The sequence below is a fragment of the Vidua chalybeata genome, chromosome 6, assembly GCF_026979565.1.
Source record: "Vidua chalybeata isolate OUT-0048 chromosome 6, bVidCha1 merged haplotype, whole genome shotgun sequence".
Classification (NCBI taxonomy): Eukaryota; Metazoa; Chordata; class Aves; order Passeriformes; family Viduidae; genus Vidua; species Vidua chalybeata.
The window spans coordinates 16,855,832-16,873,410 of NC_071535.1; the positions used below are offsets into that span (position 1 = coordinate 16,855,832).

The following is a 17,579-nucleotide window of genomic DNA, read 5'->3' on the forward strand; positions in this document are numbered from 1 at the left end:
TGGCAGTGAGTCACCTTCTGCTGGTTTTCACCAGATTTGCTAGTTTGAGCAGCCGTTTTGCCTCTCTCTGATTCCAGGTTCCTGTGTTTTCTTTGGCATCAGCAGCTCTGGCTCTAATTAACCACACTGCAGCTACTCCTATGGATAGAGGGAGGGTTTGGTGACATTAAGGAATTGTTGTTACAATTGATGTAGTCTGGGTAGTCTGTGAATTTCCCCCAGTTTACGACTTTTCTCACGGGTGATTAATCAGAGCTGAAAGTGCCGGTTGGTGGGACGTGTCTATGCCAAGGTAACATTGTTTCCCTGTGGAAGAGTGGCAGAGGTACTACAGATGCTATCTGATACCTCTAGCCAGATGTAGCTCCTCCTTTATGAGAACTTTTATTGGCTGGGGGTGGCTAAGGCTTCCTTGCCTGTGAGGAAGGACAGTAAAAAATACTTGGGTGCTGAACCCATTCTGCTCAGTCCCATCACTCATCTGTGCTGGAAGGGTGCCTGGGCATGGTTCATAAGCTGTTTGCTAGGTTGGGCCAGGCAGCCAGTGCTTTGCCCAAGTGTTGAAGTTCTTTCATGGAATCTTTCTTTTACTACTTTCCATAAATTGTTGATGCTGAGAGAATATTGAATTTTCAAAAGAGTGGTTTTGAAACCTGAACACAAAATTGCTCTGAATGTGAAAAGTGTTGTGAAATTTTAGAAAACTTTTCAGGACTTTAAAACTTTTCAAAAATTTTCAGGACTCTACAACATAATTGTACCATGAATTCAGATTGGAAATTCATAGTTATCTAGAGTTCAGAGGCAGGTTGCAATTTCCACTTAAGTTCATTTGTATAACTGTGATTTATAACACTGTTTTATCAAATGCATGGGTATAATTACAGCTAGTCAATCCTCTTACAGATTATATTATTTTTCTTGATTGTAACATCTTACAAGAGTAAATTTCGAAAGTAGTAATACGTGGCTTTTGGATTACAGTGTGCCAAGCTATTGATTAAATTGATTGGTTAAATCTGGTTATTACCTTTCATAATCATAAATTCAGTTTTTGGAAGTGCAAGGACTTTGAGTGTATTGATTTGATGGTATTATTAGGGTATTTTTAATTGTCTTTTTCGAAGTGTGGGACTGACTTTGCAAGAGTGGATCATGTACAATGACTTTGAGTAAGTTAAATTACGGTGAACTACAGAATTTTAATGTGTCTTGGGTTATGTGAATGCTGAATATGTGCACAACTGCTTGAATATCCTCCTTCTGCTTGTCTGCAGTCTAGGTAAGAAAACATCAAATGTTACCAGCAGTCATTCTATTTGGCTTGATGATATCCAGGCCCCCAGAGCAGACACCTTCCGGATAGACAAGAAACCAGATCCTGCAAACTGGGCCTACAAATCCTTGTATCGTGGGGACATAGCAAGGTATGGAACCTTGTTCTCTATTGGTATCCAAACTATCACAGTTACTTGAGTCTGTCTGCAACATTTTACCATAGAAGATGGGAAAAGATAACTGAGTAGCTTATTTCAAAATTTGACTTGGCATTGGGCCAGTGTCAGCGACAAGTGATATCCCTAGGGGGTTTGTACTGCTATCTAATGTGTACTTCATCAGTGACATGGACAGCAGGATCAAGTGCACACTCAGTAAGTTTCACAGCACTGAGTAGTGCAGTTAATGCTCCTGGAGGACAGAATGACATCCAGAGGGACCTGGGCAAGCTCAGCAAGGGGGACCTCATGAGATTAAACAATGGCAAGGTGCTGACCTGGGTCAGGGCAACCCCACGTATCAACACAGGCTGGGGGATGAACAGATCCAGAGCAGCCCTGCAAGAAGGACTTGGGGGTGCTGATGGATGAGAGCAAGTGGATGATGAGCTGGAAATATGCACTGGCAGCCCAGAAAGCCAGTTGTATCCTGGGCTGCATCCAAAGCAGTTTGGCCACCAAGGCAAAGAGGGGATTCTGCTCCTCCACTCTGCCCTGTGAAACCCCACCTGAAGTGCTGTATCCAGCTCTGGAGTCCTCAGCACAGGAAGGACATCAGCCTTTTGGAGGGAGTCCAGAGAAGGGCCACCAGATTGATTACAGAGAGCTGGAACACCTCTCCTATGAGTAAAGGCTGGGAGAATTGGGGTTGTCCAGCCTGGAAAAGACAAGGCTCCATCCAGTACCAGAAGGAAGCCTACAAGAAAGATGGAGAGGGACTTTTTATAAGGGCATGTAAGTGACAGGACATGGGGAAATGTGTTTAAACTGAAAAGAATAGATTTTGATTGAATATTAGGAAGAAATTATTTACTGTGAGGGTGGTGGGGCACTGGAATAGGCTGCTCAGAGATGTGGATGCCCTATCCCTGGAAGTGTTCAAGGCCAGGCTGGAAGGAGCTTTCAGCAGCCTGATCTAGTGGAAGGTGGGGTTGGAATGAGATTATCTGTAGGGCCCCTTCCAACCCAAACCATTCTATAATTCTTGGATAAATGTTTTAAAAGGTAAAAGATGGCATGAAATAATGGGTATAATGTGCATGATTTTCATTGGTTTTAAAAACATTCTCTGTGTAACAAACTACAGGGCCATCTGGAGGTGGCAGCATGGGGTAGATGCAAAGGTATGTTTTTGAGGTCAGAAATCCCAGATTATCTTTGGACAAGTGCTCTTTTCGGTCTCTATTGTTCTGTTTCTGCACCTGAAAGGGAGGTGAAGGTATTGATTATTTCAGAATAGATTTGTCAAGAGGCTTACTTACTTGAATAGTTTGATACTGTTGTAAAAAAAAAAAAAAAAACAACTCTACAGGTATTTTCTTAGCAAACAGATTTCACCCAGACATTGTACTGAAATGTGTCTGTCCTATGCAATGCTACATTTCAAGTTAGTATAGATGAAATTGCACATTCAATATCCTGAGTGAGTTACTGGTGCTGTGAACATTTCCTTACATTAATACAGAAGCTCATCCAAAGGAGCCTACAGTTGGCTCGTGCATTATGTGTATACTTCTTGATTTTCTCAGGAAAATTGTTTACTGTATATACAATAATACTGTATATAATTATTTGTGGAGGAGGGAGAATTTATGGGTTATACTTTTGTAACATTTTATGCCTTTGCAATAAAATTGCCTGGTTACAATTTGTTTCAATTTTCTATCACCTTTGGATTGTCAGCTATTTTCTGAGATGAAAAGTATTATTTTAGTGTTGCATGTAACTAGATTTGCCACTGAAATGACATTCTTGGTAATATTTGAAGATGGTCTTTATTTGTCTTAATCCATAGGATCCATCTTTTTCTCTTCACACCCCTCTCCACTTCTTGGCATACAAAATGGACAGAGGGTTAGGGATGCAGAAGGAAATTACTGGACTGAACAACTGGTGTCTCATTTTCAGTTTAAAATAATCTAAGTAACCCTAAATAATGTCTGTTGTTCTTCCTCCAGGCTTGTCTACATGGCTTAAAATGATGAAAAGGAAAAAGGTTTTCTTCTCTTTGAATATGACATATATTCTTGAACTCAGAGGAAGCTTAGTATGATAGTAAAAGTGTGATGGCACTGAAGGAATTGATGAGTTGAAGTCTTAAGCAGAAATTTACCGGGTTCTTAAACTTTTGAAGGTCCATGCATACATTATTTGGGTTAATTTGAATGAAAGAATTTCTTTCAAAAAGAAGGTATCTGTTCTAATTTGTATTTTAGAAGATGTTTAATTGTGTTTTCCCTTCCAAGGTATAAAAGGAAAGGAGAGTCCTGTCTTGGCATAGATGCAAAGAAACAGTGCATAATTTGGGACAGTTCTGCATCAAAAAGGAAGCAAACACGGAGTCAACCTGAGCGCTACTTTACAAAGAACAATGTGAAGATGCTGAACACAGATGGGATTCTTGTTTGTAATAAAAGTTCTCCAGCTGATCCACCTGCTTTTATACCAGTTTCCCAAGTGGAAACTGATGATTCTTCTGACACAACAGAAGTAAATCCTCTTAGGATATATGATTCATCAACCACAGTGTGGCTACAAGGAAAAGGCAAGAGTGCAGACAATGAGTCTGTAAATACACAGCAAACAATTCAAGAGCCTGGGATAAACATGAACTCCATTCTAATGACAAAAGTGGAAGAATATAACAAGAAAGTTAGAGAAAACCCAAGAGATATTAATGCTTGGATGGAATTTATTTCCTTTCAGGTATGTATTCTAACGGACCTTGTTGCTTATTATAAGTAATAAATACATGAACATGATATTGTAATTTCATTTGTTTAGAACTGTATATCTTTTCTTGGTGAAGAATGAACTGTTAACTCATCTTCACAAATGTCAGCGTTCTTGTGATTCTAGTGATCATTCTTCCTAAGGTTGTAACGATGTTTCTTTTTGTTTTAGGATGAATTAATGAGAGGACCTAGCCCTTATGCCAGTAAGGGAGAGCAGGAATTAAGGAGAAAATCACTCAAGTTAATCTTGGAAAAGAAACTGGCCATTTTAGAGAGGGCAATTGAAAGCAATCCAAGTAATGTTGATCTGAAGCTTGCTAGGCTGAAGCTGTGCACAGAATTCTGGGAACCACCAGCTGTGATCAAAGAATGGCAGAAGCTAATTTTTTTACATCCCAATAATCCAGAGATGTGGAAGAAATACCTTCTATTCTGTCAAAGTCAGTTCACTACCTTTTCTGTTTCAAAGATCAACAGTCTCTATGGAAAATGTTTGACAACACTGGCAGCTGTACAGGATGGCAGCATGTTATCCCATCCTCTGTTGCCTGGCACTGAAGAAGCTATGCTGGGTAAGGTTCTTTCTACATATTATGGTCAGATTGGTCTTCATAGGAGCTAACTGCAGTAAGAACAGATTTTCCTATGTATTGCATGAAGCTTTTCTTCTCTTCAAAATGCCTGGCATCCTGGTTTCTTAGCTGAGAATTAAAGCAGATATTCCAACCAAATATGGATATAGCAGATCCTTCTCTTCCCCAGGAGAGTTTATGGTACAACATCCATTAAAGTCTAATGTGCTGAGTGGTTTATAGTACAATGTCAAGACTGGGGAATCACAGCCAACAGTCAGGAGATGTGCTTTTATAAAATGGAGACTTGTGAAAAAAATAATTATCTCTTGTTCAGAAGTTTTACAACTGATTACTTTAATCCAGAAAAGAGAAGGGACATTACAAGTCTGACATAAAATTTTTTTGAGAAACCCACTCTGTAGATGGAGAATTCTAAGCTGTAATACCATGTGATCATGCCTTTTGTATTTCTTCTATGCATATATCTACCACTTTATAATTTATTTTATAATTATCCCTGGAAGGAAAATAAGTCAGATAGTTAGGATACTGGAGTGGATTCAGGAAAGAAATGAGTTCATGCTCAGTTCTGGCATGGTCTTTAAATTTATTTGGAGCTAAATGACTTAACCTATCCATTTCAATTTTACTTCTCTACCTTGGCATGTCATTGTGATTATTGATCTGTGAATACATTGAGGAGGGGAAAAGATTAGTGTCACCGTAAGTATTTTTGACTTGGTGGTTTTTCGTTTTTTATTTTTTTAATTTTAGAATTAATTTTCAGTCTAAGAGACTATTATGGAGGAGTTGATTTTTTTTTCATATGTATCATAGTCCAAGAAACCTCTTGTTTTTATCCAGTTCTGTAATTCCTATTGGAGCAATGATGTTATGCAATATCCAGTCTGGACTTATAGATAGAGATGCTCGGTTACAAAATTGATTTCAGGTGTTCAGATCTCATACAGTCTTTGGCTGATTCATCTTGGATCAAGCATTGGAAAAAGTGCTGCAAAGGAAAAATGCTCTACTGGCCAGTGGATACTGTACAGCCGGAGAGCTTCTAATTGCTTCTACTGTCTCTGATTTCCAATATTTCAGTCACTTGGTACACTAACCAAAATGAATGATTCTCAGGACAAAGGGTTTATTCAGAATCTGGTTTTGGAAACAAGAAGGTTTTTCTTTCATTTTGTTTTCCTGCACATATTTGAACATATGTGACTCATGAAATACAGACTCATGGAGCAGTTTGTCAACTGCTATGAGAATTTTTTAAAATAGAATTCCTTTAGCAAGTTCACTAATATTAGATTGATTTTTTTTCTAAATACTTTTTTGCTGGCAATATTCATAGATAGCTAAAATGGAAATGAACTCAAATTCATGAGCAGAACAGAACCACAAGTAACTTCTTGTTGTTCTGTCTTAAGCCTACAGTGATTTGTTTATGAACAGTCTCAAGTATTTTATTTTTCCTCTTCAGAATTCAAATTATAGGATTAGAGAAATTTCACTGGGAGACTTCTTGATTTGAGATTTCTTTATTAGTAACTCAACTATGTAATTCTTGGGCTGAGTTTTAATTGACAGCGTGCTTATTAGGAAGGTTACCAAATTGTTCATTAAGATAAATATACAGAATATTTCACAAACTAATTATGAGGTGAGTAGCACTGTAAATGTACATTAGGCTTATATCTTCAACCTTTGACCTTTCCTAAGGACAAAGTGTAAGAGCTCTAATTTTAAATAGTGGGGGACTCTGCCATCTAGTGTTCAGTTCAGTGAACTAACTAAATGGTAGATGGTAGATCAGCCTTTACAGAAATTTTGAGGTAAGAATTTATAATGCTTTAAATTTACTAGGAACTGTTAATATAAAGCAGATGAATATAAAGTATTCTTAATTTTTGCTGTGTAAACAGAGTTCTATTTTTCAAATTATACCTACTGGTTGGGGAGAAACATCCTTATCTTCTAGGTCAGTTCAGCTGCAGAACTGTCTTAGCATCATGGAGTGAATTAAGTATATATTCATGCTGTTTTCAGTGTTTGCCACAAAGAAAATGCTGATCTTTGCATTTCTTCAAATACCATTTTTGGGGGGGGGGGTGGTTTAATGCAGAAAAATTTACACCGTAATTTATTTCTGGCACCAGTTTGGCAGCAAATCCTGATGAGGCATTTTCTACATTCAGAGTATTTTAGTCAAAGTTCATCTCTGAAGCTGGGAGAGTAGGAAAGGACAATTTTTTCAGTGCCAGTTTTGACACAGTGCCTAAATTAGTTAAAATACTTGGGAAGACTGTATTATAAACTTAGGTTTTCGTTGTTTAAATATCTTCAGAAATCTCAGTCTTTGTTAGCAGGAATAATCATTGACTTTGCAGAAAAAATTGGATTAAATGCCTAGTTTGTATATGCTAGCTGAATTCAGGTTTTTGTGTGTATACATCTGATACATGTCTAAATTCAGATAAAAGGAGTAAATAATTTCCCATGTGTTAAATATCAGATTATGATTAAGAGCAGTTGCTGCTAACCTATGTTGTTACATGTGTGTGTCTAGACACCTAAATATTTGGATTGTTTAAAACCCTTCAAAGCTAGTGTGTTTAGTGAAGGAACAGTAGTATTTAAAGCACTGTTTTACTGTTTTCCAAGCTGTCAGTGATTTGTTTAAGTCTTTATGGGCTTCTTGCAAGTTGATTATGATTTAACGCAATTTAAATGGCTTCTATTTTGTTAAGACTGGAGTATAATTTGGAGTGATTATCACTGAAATGTCCTTGAGCTGCCTCATTATGGAGGTGTTTATAATACCTGTTACTTCTCCAACTCCTTCATTGAAGATTCTTGCAAAATATGGAGAGGAACACTGGGACTTAGCTTCCCTTTTTAAGCTGAGACTGAAGTTCAATGTACAGTAGGGATATGGCAGTGGTGAGACAAATAATTTGTTGAAGAGTGAGAGATAGGGCTTTTCCCTACTTTTAAGCAGTAATATCTTGACCAGAAGACTGGACCTCTCTTAACTCAGGTCTTACATACAGAAAAAGAGAATGACTTTGGAATGAATGAATTGGAATGAAAATTATATATTGCTAACATAATATCAATGTAAATATCTCATGCAAAACTGAGGCAAAAAGGATTTTTCTTATCATCCCCTCCTGTGTGCACTGTGATAACACCCAGCGTCTTCAAAGAGGGCAGTGACACACTGACAGATGTTGGATACAGTGAAGTTCAGAGTCTGTGTCTAACTTTCCATCAGTAAGGACAGTGCATGTATGGCATGAATAAAAAATCATCTCTTTGGCACTTTCAAAGTGAGCGGTCTTAAGGTTCATTAAACTGTGACAATTTTGACGTGCATTTATGCTGGTTACCCTCCATGGTTTGGATTTTGATACTGTTCCAAAACAATTATGTTCTACAGCATATTGTATATATATTTTTATATTTGTGGGCTGTAATAAAATACTTTGCAACAAAATCTGAAATGCTAACATTTTATCTTCTTTTCTTTACAGCTATATTTATTCAGCAATGCCACTTTCTGAGACAGGCTGGCCATTCTGAGAAAGCAGTGTCTTTGTTTCAGGCTCTGATTGACTTCACCTTCTTTAAACCTGACAGTGTAAAAGATCTGCCAACAAGGGGACAGGTAGCAATTTCCATTTAAATGGGTGTGTGTCTTTATGTATTACCAAAAATGCTGTACTAGAAAAATGTTGATGAATTTTTAAGGCCATAGGGAAATATTATGGATAATAGCTTACTTAGAGGTTCTTCAAGGTGATGCTTGCATTGAAAAAATGCTTGTGGGTTCTCTGGAACTACAGGCCAAATGGCTACTTTTACTGTATATAAAAGAAGTGTGATAACCAGTTATTTCGTATCTTTTTTAATAATTAAAAATGGAAAAAAATGGAGCTAGCTGACCAGTGTCAGTGTCTAGTTAGCACTTGCCCTGTTTCTTTTTCCCCAAAATGCTGTTGTTTTGTTACTGGTGATGGAGAGAGCTGATAGGATATAAAATCTTTCAGTTCAGACAGTTTTTGCCTAAGTTTCTTAGGTTCTCTGTTACCTATTTCCATTAATTTGATGGCTACATTAGGAACACTTTTGTGCTTTCAAGTGCCTTTTATTTGACCCATGAGATTTGTTCAGCTTATAATGGTAAATGCTGAAGTACTAAATCACTTTTTTCTCTTAATTTGTTCAGGAGAATGTTGCACATGCACCCTTCTAATAATAATAAGGAAGTTAATATTTAGATGCCAGGAACTGTTTGCTTTTTAATGAATGGTAGAGAGGCCACCATTTAGGCAGCTGGGCTTCTGTAGAGGATAAAAATTAAATTTGCTGCAGTTACCTTACCATCTTCCCCAGAAACTCAGACTCCAGTTCTTGCTCTCTTGATTAATACTGTTACCCACAAATGGAGCAATCTTACAGGTTAAAAAATAGTGGTGTCTTCTTAAAGAGCTAAAATTTAGAGTTCAGTCATAGCTATTATGGAGGATTTGGTGTAGTTGCAAAGATACATGTAGTTACAGTTACAGTCATTTGAAAAACTGCATGATTATCTGTAGTATTTAAAAAAATCTTAGAACAGAATGAAAAGGAACTTTGATTCAAAAGGACCATGTTTAGGTTGGAAAAATGCAGTTCTTGAAAATAGGAAAATGCCAGATTTACAGCTGATCACACATTCTGCTGTCTTACAGAAGTGTTATGACTCAGTCTGGAATTACTTGTTTCCGTACTGTTTTCACAGTTCACTTTCTCACTTGCAGCAAAGAATAAATCCACATGGAGCAGAATTATATTCTGCAGTTTGCTGTAAGCCTGGAATTTTCTCATGTGTTGATGCTTGGTTTTTCTTGGAGTAAATTTTATTGTTAATATTTGTATTAGCAGTCACATCTCAATGTCCAAGCCAAGGGTTGGTACACAGCAGAAGCATTTAATAGGTAAGAGATTGTCATTAGAGCTTAGAATACACAATGCAGAGGAGGGATTGATGAATCTAGAGATGACTGATTGCATGTTGGCAGTGACAAAGTCACTAGGACTAGAATCCTGAACTTCTGATTCACTGGAAAGTGCCCTAACCTTTTTGGCCATCCTTAAACCTGAAAGATTAAAGTCCTTATGGATCTTTTTCCTCTTGTCTTTAGTGTAGTCATATTTGTGTGCAACTGTAACATTTTGATTTGACCATAGGTGTGTGAGTTATCATTCCATTAGCCAAATTCTTCATGGTCCCATAGAAGTAAGGGAGGAAGGGAGTTTTGGGTTCTGAAAGCCACACCTTAGGGACTTTGGATCTTTTTCAAAGGACTGTAGGCACAAAAGTATTTTGCTTTCTTTAAAGCCTGTTACCTTTTAAAACAATCTTTATTTTCATGAGAAGAGCTGATGACAGTCCTTGTGTGCTGCAGCCGTAACTGAAGTACTCAATCGTGCCTGCTGAATCTTAAGCAGTATCTAACAAAGTCTTCAGATACAGAAATTATATCCAGATACATACTGGGAAACCTAAGTTGACAAAGATAATGTCTGTACAACAGCAAACATTATTTTTTCTATGTGTTTTGTTTTGGTTGATCCTGTCAAAAACAATAGGTGGAATTCTTTGAACCCTTTTGGGATAGTGGAGAACCACGAATTGGAGAAAAAGGAGCAAGAGGCTGGAAAGCATGGATGCACCAACAAGAAAAGGGTGGCTGGGTTGTTCTTAAGCCTGGTATGTGTGTCTCAATATGTGTAGTTGTATGTCTGTGTGTTTTTCTAAATATTTTGATTCGAATGATATAATCTGATTCTTGACATGTTTTTGCATACAAGTTTTAAAAAATATTTGCTGATATCAAGATAATGTATATCATTCTTCACAGGGAATAGCAGGTGTTGAATGTTCTGTGTATGGTACTGTTTATGGAACATTGTTGTCCTTCCTACAGTGAGAATTAGAGGAGAATGGCATGTCCTCCACTTCATGTTGAAAAAGCTGGAGGTGTAAGTACTTGGCAGAGAGTCAGGCCCATCAAAAGTGAAAGGAAGCTACTTCCCTTAAGACCCTTTCACTGCATTATTAAGGTGAAGTGGGATTATATTGTTAGATGACAGTTGCTTCCAGGATACCTAGATTTATGATTCTATTTCTAGAATCAGACTTTAGTTTCTCAAGCAAAGGTATAGATAAAATAGGAGGAAAACATTTCCTTTCTCTTTGTAATGCAGAAAATGAAGGAATTGTCTTCACTTGGCTGAAGTGCTTCTGGATGAGCAGGGATGCAGAAAACATTCCCTGCTGCTTAGCCTTACCTTGTCTTATGGTCTACAGTGCTTCTTTTCATGTCAAGGACTATTTCTCAAGCAGATATAGCTTGCAGGGAAGCAGGAGGCTGGAATGTGTCTGACCAAAGATGAGTGGTCTTTGCTTTTGCTACTCCTGCTGTAGAAACTCTGATGAAGCAAGTTGGGTCTGCTTTTAGTAAACAAAGGAACTGAAAGATAATTATGTGCCTCCCTTGTCCCTGGATTAAGATGGAATTTCCTTGGCCCCTAACTGAGTTCAGCAGTTTTATTTTTGATGGCTCTAGGCATTTTAAGAAGACTCAGTATAAAGCAGAGGACCACTGCCAGCCTTGGGCAGCTCCAGTATATACGTGTGCTTTCCCCATATGTGTCAACCCCTAAAGTTCAGGTGCAATTTTCAATTGAGTGTGTTCATTAAAACCTGTCAGGTTTCTTCAAACTTTGATTAGATTATGGAAATGCTGTCTTTTTTTCATAGAGTTGCTGACTAAAGGGGATACTATTGATCACAAAAATAGAGTAAAAAAACTGTTTGTTTTACCTGAAATTTAAGAAGAATTGGGATTGGGAGTGTTTCACCTAGTTAATGGCAGATGTCAGGGTCAAGAATTTGGAGGTGGTGTAGAAACAGCTTGATTTTTATAATGCAGGCAACCATCAAATTTTGAGGGCAATTTTTTTCCTCAGCAATAAAAAAGAAACATCTCTACAAGCTTTCCCTTTGCCTGTAGGTGCTCATCAGTTTCTGCACAGAATTAATGTATTGCTGTCAGAGGAAAAATATGGTAATTGTATCTAATAGTTCAGAAAGATTATCATAAAAGTGGGATGTGGTTAAGCACATCCTTTAGAGTGTGTGTGTGTGTAACTATGTGGGTTGTTTCAACTGCACGTTAATTAATATGTTGAAAATACCACTTGTTATAAAGCAACATGGCCAAACATGTTTTGCAGTGTTTAATATTAAAGTACCATTTTTTATGTTCAGTGGTTTTCTCAAAATGTTTTATGCACACTAGTATTGAGAGAGCATACTTGAAATTTTATGCTCCGGTATGAAGAATCTAAATTGCACAGAAGGATGACTGACTCTTGGCTGTGGCTTGCAATTTGCTGTGGCTAAAAGTGGTCCACAGCCTATCAGTGTTTTCTCTTCTCTGTGAAAAAGTTTGAGTGCTGACACTGATTCACAGCTTCTGAAAGTTTGGAAGCTTCCTACCTTCCTATTCTTATAGAGTTGGCGTCAAAACCCAGAACTATGATGTGGAAAATGTCAGCTGTGTTTTGTGTGGTTTTTTATTAACACTATATTTATTTCCATTGTTAAAGTAGTTAAAGTGTATGTCATGCCTGGCCTGTGGATTTGGTGGGATGATGTTTCTTTAATAATTCTCTGTGTGTATATATTGATTTGATTTTAGATGATGAGGATGAGGAAGAAATAGATGAGGATCAAGAAATAAAAGATAAAACTCTTCCCAAGTGGCGTATTTGGTTGGATGTTGAATATTCCCGTGAGGCAAGGCATTGGTTACCTTGGAGGCCAGACAAAACCAAAAAGGAAACTGAAGAAGATTGTGAAGATCCAGAAAGACAGGTCACTGTGATATAATTGAACAAGGGGAGATGATAAGACTAGTTATCCTTTAATTTGAATTCATTGCCATATTGGTGGATATTTTAGAAAAATACTACTTTTCTTTGTTTGGAAAAAAAGGGTTTTTTTCTTTGAAATTCAAAATTTGCCTGAGGTTTTGTGCTGAAACTTCTGGAAACCATGGGAAGCTCATGGTAAACTTTGGAAAGTGTGCAGGCAAATAGTCTGTCTTTGCTGTTCAGTGATTCCTGTGTGGAGAAATCTCACAGAAATATGTGTTTAAGGAGAGATGTGCATTAAATAAACAAAGGTTTCATTGCCTTCAAGTCAGAGAGTTGGATATTTTTTATTCCTTGGGAATAAAATAGGTCAAGCCAGACATTGATTTTCAAATCTGGATGTGTTAAAAGGCCTATGAATAAAGTCTTCCAGACCTTCATTTTGTAAGTTTTCTGTGGAGGTCTTTGTTGTTCACAGGAAAAAAAATCTCTTGATGGCGAATTTACAGTCTGACTGGAAAATCAGATTGCTTGTTTAACTTGTCCATTTTGAATTTGAATGACGTTTTAATACCATTTAATGGTAATTCTAAATCCTATTGATTTGAAAAGGTTATTTAATTGCATAAATTACAGTTTTGCTGCTTTTGATTGCATACATTAATGGAATTTGTTTTAATTTGGATTTTTTAGGTGTTATTTGATGATCTAGGACCATCTTTAATCCGTCTTTCCAATCCAAAGCTTCAACATCAACTATTGTACTCTTTTCTGCAATTCCTGGGAGTTCCATGTACAAGTAAACTCTTTCCTTCCAGTCTCTATATTGCCATGGATGAAAATAACATCTTTGACAGTGTGCTTTATGATGATAAACCACTGACTTCTGTTGATATTCCACTTTCTGGATTCAACAGTATTGGTCATATGGATACGATGTCACGAGGCAGACATCAGATAGGCCACTACAAAGAAGGAGAGGAGTTCATACAGAATGTCTTCCATGTTCTGTCCCAGATATTTACAGGAAAGGAAAAATCTAACCTGGCCATTTGTTGGCTACAGTATGAAATATCTAAGGTAATGAGGAGTCTGCATATAATCAATGTTGTGATGTGTGGCTTTCTTCTGTAATAATGTTTGTATTGAATTAAAAAAAGTCTTTATGAAAGTTGTCTTGCAGGACTAAGTATTCAAATCAGGAAATGCCAGTTAAGATTGCACAAGGGGGAAAAAAAAGAGAACGAAAAAGCCCTTTTCTTCAGTACATATTAAAGAGTGCCATGCCTGTAGCAAACTATTTTTTGAAGTTTTACATAAATGTTATTATACGAAAATATATAATTTTATAATTATATTACAAAAAATTGCTGTGAGGGGCTTTTTTCTCCTTTCTGCTTCCATCCCTCTCAAAATATGCTCTGTTTATTTTCCCCTGCAGGTAATTCAGTGTCTCCAAGCAAAAAAGAAAAAGAAGCTAAAAGCACAAGGGAGGAAGAGTAAAAAGTTGGCCAAGAATTTTCTTAAAGCACCTGACAACCGAAACAACCTTTCTCTCTGGAAACTCTATGCCTACCTAGAGTGGCTGCTTGGTAACACAGATGATTCCAGGAAGGTGTTTGACACAGCTCTTTGCACAGCGGGGACAGGAGGATTGAAGAGTGCTCAGCTCTGCAGCCTCAGCCTGCTGTATGCTCAGCTGGAAGTGGAACTGCTAGAAAGTATAGAAGGAGCTGTCATGTCACGTGCTGTTCATATATTGACCAAATTGACTGAAAATGGACCATATGTGCCCTATAGTGGACAAGTGTTACCTGTGAATGTCTTGAAAGCTCGTAAAATATATGAGCATGCACTGCAAGATTATTTAAGTAAAACAGCAGTTTCTGATCAGGATCAGGTCAATGATGCTGATCAGTTGGTTAACCTGGTTGGTTGTTATGCACTGTTTCAGTATTTGACTGTTGGGATTGATGCTGCAGTATTAATATATATGCAGGCTTCAGAAAAACTTGAAATTTCTGGTTCACAGAAATGTGAAAATACAGGAGAGAATTTTGTCATTCCAAATTTTCCCACTGCTCTTGAAGCTGTCACACTGCTGCATACAAATTTACTGAGATTCCACATGAAAATTAGTGTTTATCCTTTGAATCCCCTGCGAGAGGCACTGACAGAGGCTCTGAAACGGTATCCTAGCAACCAGTCTCTTTGGAGGTCGTACATCCACATCCAAAGGAAGTCTCACAGTGCGAGCAAAGCACGAAGATTTTTTGATAGTGTCACAAGGTCTGCTAACTCTTTAGAGCCATGGCTGTTTGCAATCCAAGCAGAGCAGATGAGAAAAAAACTCACAGAGAAGGTCCAGAGGTAACACCTTGCAGCTCCTTACAATTATGCTGTTTTGAATCTGTCTAATCACTCAACAGAGGAGAGAAAATGCTATCACAGTTCTCATTTTGCAGATGAAGAAGCTGTAGCTGGAGGTTTTTTGTTCAAGGCTGAACAGGGAGTCAGTGGCAGCATCTTGAACAGCATAAAAGCCCTGGGTGATTGCCTTATGGCCTTTCTCCTGAGCCAGGTTGTATTTGAATTTGTTTGATTGCTTGCTACTAGCATCAGGACGATACACATTTCTTTAAGGAATTTTCAAATAACTAAGCCTGCTTAGATGGCCAAAATAGACAGTGTGAGCTTAGAAACTGCTGCATTTTAGTACTACAGCAATAAAGGGCATAATACAGAGCTATGCTGCAGTTTCTGCCTGAGCTGGCTGCCCTACTTTACTCCTGATTCACAGAATACAGTTGTGGCAGATCTGTTTCCATAGTGAGTCCTTGGTAGTTTAGTTTTCTTATGGAGCTGTTACTAGGTAGAAGAGGCTGGAAATTCCATGAATTCACTGTGGTCTGGGCTCAGATTTTTTGCTCCTGAGAAAGGAGGAAAGGGTAGGAGATATGGGGAACAAGGTATTTATTCATTCTTAGAGCTTAGTCTCGTAACTGTTGTCTTCTCGTTGTTTGGAGCTACCTATCCACTGCTACCTGCATGTCTCCAGTGACATCGACAGCTTGGTTGTTTGTGTCTGCACGTGACAACGGAGTTCTAGGAAACAGTTTCCTGGAAGTTTTACAGGGATGTAAGCTCACAGTATTCACACTTGGTGAAATTACACAATTACCAGTATAATTTGAAATGATGCTGCATCCTCTTCTTTGATTGCTGCAGGCTGGCAACAGGCAGTCAGACATGATAGTGACGTTCCTGAACTGTTAGTCTGTGTCATCCTAAATTGTTATAAGAATTCTACAGCCACCAAATGTAAAGGAGAATTGTGATTTGATTTACTGTTAATTTCAGATTAACATTATAATAGGTTTTCATTATTGTTACTTGGAACTGAAAAATTCAGAATTATTTTCTCTGTGAGGCTGAGTTCCTTTCCAGATTGTTCACTGCTAGCAAAGCCTTTCCTATAGATTATATTTATAAGGGACAAGTTGGGTGTTGCAAGAGCAGAGCTGAACTGCAACAGGAAGATAAGTGGCCTGTCAGTCATGCATAAAACTAATGTTTTGTGATGTTGTGACAACATAAGAAAATGTCTGTGCTATGTCTGACTATTTCATATTCTGGTTTGTATTTCTCCTTAAGCGCATGGAATTCAGATGAAAAAATGAGCACAAAGGGTAAAACTGGAATGTTTTTAAGTCACTGTTAGGTACAAGGCTTCAAATGTTTGACTCCATGCAGAGTAAGTTAAATAATTTTCCTTCACGGCAAAGGTTAAGATGAGAGGGAAAATTACTTCAAAGACACATGAAAAAAAGAGATAGGTTAGAAGCCAGCTGTTAATGGTGAGTGGAACAAGCTGGCAGGCTAAGAGAACATGCGCAGACAAGTGATGTTGCCATCAGTGCTCCAGTCTGTTTTGTCCAGCTCAAGCAATCAGAAGTAAGCCAGTCTGTATCAGCTGTTGAAGGAAATCAGTGCTTTGGTGAAAACTATATACCTGCTTTTGTGTTCTGCCTGGAACTTAGGGGATTTGAATCTCTGGGTGAAAATTACTGTTGTAATTGTGGTTGAAATCCAGAGTTGTAATTGTGACCTTGATCGAAGACCAATGTATGGCGTTACAAGAGTGAGGGGTAAATTTGAACAAACTTGCCTGGGCACCAGAAGAAGATGTGCTGATCCAGACTTGAATTTCTTTTGAGCTGCTCTGTCAAGCTTAGAGTGATAAGTTATCTTGGAGGTAGGCTAAGATGTTTTAAGATCATATGATAGTGGACTACTCTGTTCAAAGAGAAATTATTTTTGAACATACTACCTTAATTTTCACAAAAATACTTTATGTATATTTTTTCCTAATTTTCCTATTTAGAAATATGTTGATTTTTTTCAACACATTAGCAAGTGCTAAAAATCTGGTTTATAACACTGAGCTTATAGCACAAATTACAAAAACTTGACTATATATGGTACTGTGAACAGAGACAGTGCATCATTCTTTACCCCTGCTTACCTAGATGTGGTCCCTTGGCTTGGGTTTAAAGGACTGTTGTTTCTTCTCTGTGTTCCAGGGCAGATGTTGGTGAAATACATTGTACTATTCCTGAAACTGGATTAACAAATCGGATTGTAGCTCTGTTTGAACATGCAGTTCAGAGTGAAAATGGTACCCATTGTCCACTGCTATGGAGAATGTATTTGAACTTTATGGTAAGAAGAAAAATATCTGTTTTGTTTTGTTTTACCATATTTGGAATTCTCATAAACAGCTGGAATATTGCTTAGAAAAATGAATACTAAATGATGCCATGCCTCTGTGATTTGCA

At 37.6% G+C, this 17,579-nt stretch overlaps 1 protein-coding gene across 5 annotated transcripts in view; it reads left to right on the forward strand.

Moving 5' to 3' along the window:
• Positions 1-17,579, forward strand: part of NRDE2 (NRDE-2, necessary for RNA interference, domain containing) — a 29,205-nt gene that overhangs the window by 7,069 nt on the left and 4,557 nt on the right. For 3 of the 5 annotated variants that reach the window (XR_008431295.1, XR_008431296.1, XM_053944513.1), the window contains exons 4-12: positions 1,278-1,427; positions 3,743-4,202; positions 4,401-4,803; positions 8,349-8,482; positions 10,450-10,570; positions 12,567-12,742; positions 13,435-13,821; positions 14,183-15,111; positions 17,325-17,463. Coding sequence is in view for 3 of the 5 variants with exons in the window: in XM_053944513.1 (XP_053800488.1) it covers positions 1,278-1,427; positions 3,743-4,202; positions 4,401-4,803; positions 8,349-8,482; positions 10,450-10,570; positions 12,567-12,742; positions 13,435-13,821; positions 14,183-15,111; positions 17,325-17,463 (2,899 nt within the window). In the remaining 2 variants the exon portion in view is untranslated. Of the gene's footprint in view, positions 1-1,277; positions 1,428-3,742; positions 4,203-4,400; positions 4,804-8,348; positions 8,483-10,449; positions 10,571-12,566; positions 12,743-13,434; positions 13,822-14,182; positions 15,112-15,192; positions 15,323-17,324; positions 17,464-17,579 lie in introns of those variants that run through there. The other 2 variants (XM_053944514.1, XM_053944515.1) reach the window with 2 other exon arrangements.